Source organism: Sinocyclocheilus anshuiensis, unplaced genomic scaffold (genome assembly GCF_001515605.1).
Source record: "Sinocyclocheilus anshuiensis isolate Anshui unplaced genomic scaffold, SAMN03320099.WGS_v1.1 scaffold9, whole genome shotgun sequence".
NCBI classification, from domain to species: Eukaryota; Metazoa; Chordata; class Actinopteri; order Cypriniformes; family Cyprinidae; genus Sinocyclocheilus; species Sinocyclocheilus anshuiensis.
Window position 1 is genome coordinate 2,099,844 of NW_015540887.1, and position 4,951 is coordinate 2,104,794.

At 38.4% G+C, this 4,951-nt stretch overlaps 1 protein-coding gene across 1 annotated transcript in view; it reads left to right on the top strand.

Moving 5' to 3' along the window:
* The window catches only part of LOC107688747 (coiled-coil domain-containing protein 108-like), a 19,818-nt gene extending 14,867 nt beyond the window's left edge, over window positions 1-4,951 (top strand). The window contains exons 23-33 of the mRNA XM_016486500.1: window positions 1,051-1,242; window positions 1,410-1,559; window positions 1,648-1,791; window positions 2,084-2,200; window positions 2,541-2,678; window positions 2,780-2,824; window positions 2,960-3,183; window positions 3,273-3,398; window positions 4,044-4,337; window positions 4,430-4,564; window positions 4,732-4,951. Coding sequence (XP_016341986.1) covers window positions 1,051-1,242; window positions 1,410-1,559; window positions 1,648-1,791; window positions 2,084-2,200; window positions 2,541-2,678; window positions 2,780-2,824; window positions 2,960-3,183; window positions 3,273-3,398; window positions 4,044-4,337; window positions 4,430-4,564; window positions 4,732-4,873 — 1,707 coding nt within the window. The 3' untranslated portion in view covers window positions 4,874-4,951. The remainder of the gene's footprint in view (window positions 1-1,050; window positions 1,243-1,409; window positions 1,560-1,647; window positions 1,792-2,083; window positions 2,201-2,540; window positions 2,679-2,779; window positions 2,825-2,959; window positions 3,184-3,272; window positions 3,399-4,043; window positions 4,338-4,429; window positions 4,565-4,731) is intronic.

The following is a 4,951-nucleotide window of genomic DNA, read 5'->3' on the forward strand; positions in this document are numbered from 1 at the left end:
AGTATGTGGAAAATAATGTGTTTTTTGAACCTTAAACCGCATAAACACATTTCATTACACCAAATACACAAAATAATGTTATTTTTTAGCAACGTCATATGACCCCTTTAAATGTGCAGAGACAGATCCTAACCCTGATCAGCGCTGAACTGGCGAGTAATTCCAGCTGCAGTGTTGAACCGATTTCCCATTGAGATTCTCTACATTATCCTGTCCTCTCGTGCATTTGTCTTTTCGTGGACGGCCAGCCTTTTTGGGGGACTTGAGTCCAATCAGAGTTCTTTTTCAAATATCTCATTTAAGTTTTTTATACTGTGCTTCAGAATATAACTCATGAAATATGCTTGAAAAACTGAGCTTTTATTCCTGTTAGGATAACTTCGAATAGGACTAAGCAGTGACCTCGAAATGTAGGAAATTGTAGGTTGTTCTCTAATTTTGATCTCCACAGTGTATACAGTATATACAGTAAATTATTGTTGTTGATTTATATGCTGCTAGCCAAAATGATCTTCCCTCAGTATATATGGTGTATTTTAAATGGCTCTCAATGAAAAAAATTCTATATGTCCCCAAATGGTGTAGTTACAGTATTTACCAGAAGTGGCTAAAAAGGTCATGCTAACCAACCAAAGGTAACCTAAAATGATTTAAAATAAGACAAAATGAATATTAAAATAAACTAAAACATCTACAAATCAGGAAATTATCAGTAAAAATAATTTAAAAAATCGTTATCCTTAATCAGGTAAATCACAGACAACTGGAAAAATCATGCAGATTTATTACTTAGAAAGAATGGGATCCCTGAAGAACATTCAGAACTTAAAACTTCTGAATTTAGTGTACAGAAACTTGAAGTGTTCATAGATTATTGTTGTGCACAGTAGGGGCCTTGGAGTCAAAACGTTTGAGAACCTTACAGGATAAAATGCCTTAAAAATAATTGTATTCATTGTTTTTTTATTGGCAGGTCCTTACAGTCATCTACTAGATATCATGTGTTTATTTTGAATAGTCACAGATGTGCTAAATGCTTAATCTGCACAGGTGTTTGAGTTGTATAATGCAGGCGCTCTTCCGCTGAGATACCACATCGACACCACTCCACTGGAGGAGCTGATGGAGGAGAACTTTAGTCACCCAGTCTTACAGTGTCTGAACCCTGGAGGAGAAGTGGAACCAGGCCACACCGCCCTGGTGGAGTGGATCTTCTCCCCACTGGAGGCTAAAACATATAGTGTTAGTTACTCCACAATAACATCCACTTAAAAAAATGTGTCGTTAATGTCCCTGCTACCAAAAACATTTCACGTAGTAACACTTGTTTTTGTCTGAAAATAAATTACTGTCTACTTTAATATGCAAACCATTAAGTGTTTTATACGGAGTTTGGTGTACAATTCCAGGTGGACGTACCTCTACACGTGGTGGAGGGGGACAGCATATTTGTAACCTTTGAGGGCCAAGGCTTTGATGAAAGAGAGGCAGAACCCATTCAGATACAAGATGGGCGTATTACTGTGCCTTGCACTCAAAGAATCCCAATACCTGAACAAGTAAGAACGTGCTTGATGAAACAAGCCATATATAAGTGTTCCACGTGAAATGGAAGCCAAAATTTTCCATCTCTTTCTTTGTGAATAGGTGGTGTTCCTGTCAGAAGAGAGAGTGTGTTTTCGTGATATCCCAGTGGGCTCTTGTAGTACACGCATCCTTTTTTTGACCAATGTCTCACACACAGACCAAGTGTTGTATAAATGGAATGGAACAAGCACAGAATGCCAACAGGTATGTAGATTATAGCGCAAAAGTCATATGGGCCACTTTTATGGTGCTTTCATGAAGTTTTCTGAAGCTTGACAGAAGTGAAATGTCACTGTGGAACCATAAACTGTCATTATGTGCAAAAGAACTGCATGATTTTTTAGACTTTTTTTATTTTGTGTGCCACAGAAAAATATCAGCATAAGAGTTTGGAACAAACTGATACCATGTATAACTGATCAGATAACATGGTCAGTCTACTCAGTATATTGATTATTGACTGCATGTTTTCATATGTTTGTCACACTGAGCGTAGACAGTAAATATCCATCCTGAGAGTGGTCGTCTGGCACCAGAGGAGAGTGTTCTCTGCATCCTGACAATACAGGATTCAGGCAGCCCCACTTTCTATCAGCAAGACCTCATCTGTGAGGTGACAAATACAAAGATGCACCAATGAACACGTGCACATAGAAACACATAGTTTTCTATTTGAATATATTATAAAATGTAATGTATTCCTGTGATGGTAAAGCTGAATTTTCAGCAGCTGTCACATGATCCTTCAGAAATCATTCTAATATGCTGATTTGGTGTTGATTTAAGAAACGTATTATGATCAATGTTGAACACTGTTCTGCTGCTTAATATTTTTGTGGAAACAATGGGACATTTTTTTTCCAGAATACACCGACTAGAAAGTTCAAAAGAACAGTATTTATTTGAAATTGAAATATTGGAAACACCTAAATGGTTGATGCTGTCTTTGTTAGATAACTCTTGTAAAGAAGCTTGCACAGTATCACAAAGACCTTCGACAGTGGGAGGAAGAGACAGAAAGACAGAAATATGAGTTTACTATCACTGAGAAAGACCTGGTACAGACAAACCAACTGGATAAATGCTCTCAGGTCAGAAAGACACATTTTAGACTTTAACGTTGACAGTTATCCTTTCACATTTTATTCACTGCATCAAAACATAATAAAAAAAAACGAATTGCCTTCCTCAGGAAGGTGCAGTGTTTGAACAGAAAACTGGCACAAGAAAATACAAGGTAACTACACCCGAAAAATGACAAATGAGTCTTGTTTACAAGTTATAATGTAACACATTGAGTCAGCTGAAGCAGTGTTTATGTGTACATTGTATTTATAAGTGAGAGACCAATATTTTGTTCCTCATGTGGCAGACTCTTCCACCCATTCGTAGCAGTGAACAAGCTGAAAGCAGTTCCTCAGTGAGACCCAGTCGGGCTGAACAGCGGGCTCAGCAGCAGACAGGCCAGGAAAGGAGAAGACGTCCCGAACCTCCTCGTCCTGCAATACTGCACTTAGGTGTCACTGCACGCTCTCACAGCCTCATGGATTATCAGACACATTTCCCCACTCAGTTCAACACTCATTACATCAACAGGTACAACTGGGTGCAAAACTTTTTTTAAGGATTAAAAATGAATAACAAGTCTGACATGATGATGGTTATTTTAATCATATTTCTTTCAGGTCTAGGCAACCCAAGCTTTTTCAATCTGGGACAGGTGAGAGCTGCCATTGTCCTGCAGACCTGCCCCCACTTACTCTGGGTCCTGAGAGAGATGTCATCACACACATGCTCACCTCTTTACTACAGTATGACTTACATTGTTTTATTAATACAACTCTGTTCAAAAGTTTGGGGTCAGTAATTGTTTTGTTTGTTTCTTTGTTTTAAATTAATACTTTCATTGAGAAAGATGCATTAACTTTTGATGCATTGATCAAAAGTGACAGTAAAGATATTTATAATGTTACAGAAGATTGTATTTCAAATAAACGCTGAAAGATTCCTGAAAGAACCATGAAAAAAGCATGTTTTCCACAAAAATATTAAGCTGCAAAACTGTTCTCAACACTAATAATTAATCAGCATATTAGAATGATTTATTAAGTATCATGTGACACTGAAGACTGCAGTAATGATGCTGAAAATTCAGTTTTGCTATCACAGGAATAAATTACGTTTTAAAATATATTAAAAGGATTTCAAATTGTAATAATATTTCACAATATTGCCATTTGTACTATACTTTTGGTCAAGTAAATGCAGTCTAAGAGACTTCTTTGAGAAACATAACTTCTAAATGGTCGCATATGTTTTGGCAGCTCTTCTGACTTATTCTGTCCTATTATTTATTTATTCTGTCTATAAATAAAGATGACTTGACTTATTAAATGGAACAACTATCATTCAGTAGGAGGTCACACTGGTTTTTTATTATGTGTTCTCTCCTACAGGAGTCTCCTAGATGAGCCTCAGTTCCAGCAGTCTCTGGTAGAGGGCGACAATGAGAAGGTGCCATACTTCACACAGCTGCGGCCTGCTCCTGCGCTCCCCACACAAACACAACCCCGCTCTGCTACAGGCAACCAGAGTCCTGTAGAAATGTCCAGTGTGTCCAGTGTCAGTCCAGCAGAGACTTACACAGGAAACTGTAGCACTGCAGACAGACCCAAGAGTGAGTGTGTCCAGGAGTCTCTGAAAGAAGTCCAGGAGGAGATAAAAATGAAGGTCCAGGAGTCCATTCGCAGGTGTGCTATGACACTAGAAAGAGACAATTCAGTCACAAATGAAATGTTGCCATTTAAACAACTTATCTTCATTCTCTCATTCTTTTCTGCAGGTTTCCTGAGTTTAGTGACCTAGTGGAGGACATTTTGCACAATACCTTGCAGAACCTAATGATGGAGGCTTTCTTGGGTGAGCTGGTGCTGACGACACGACCACGAATCATCGCTCTTCCACCTTCATCTTCCAGGTCACATCTACCTTTTATGTTAATCTCACTCTATCTGTATTAGTTTTTTTTTTTTTTTACATGCATTTTTTAATAAGAAATGCACCCAAGTGGCATTGACTCTTGTTGTCTGATTAGCTGAAGTGGTATTAGCCAAGACTTTACTTTCTCATTTTATGTACGTGTAGGAAAAACAGCCTTGGCTCCAACAGACAGTCCAGGGCCGAATCGAATAACAACAGGGAGCAGATGCGCCCCCTAGTGACCAGCCCAAGCCCCTACATGTCTACTCAAGCCATAGTCTCAAACCTGGAGCCTGAGCAGCAATGAGCCATTCTGCACTAGTAACTTAACACTCAGTATCTGTATGACATGTTTGAGACTGATTCGTATTAAACCGTTTTTAAA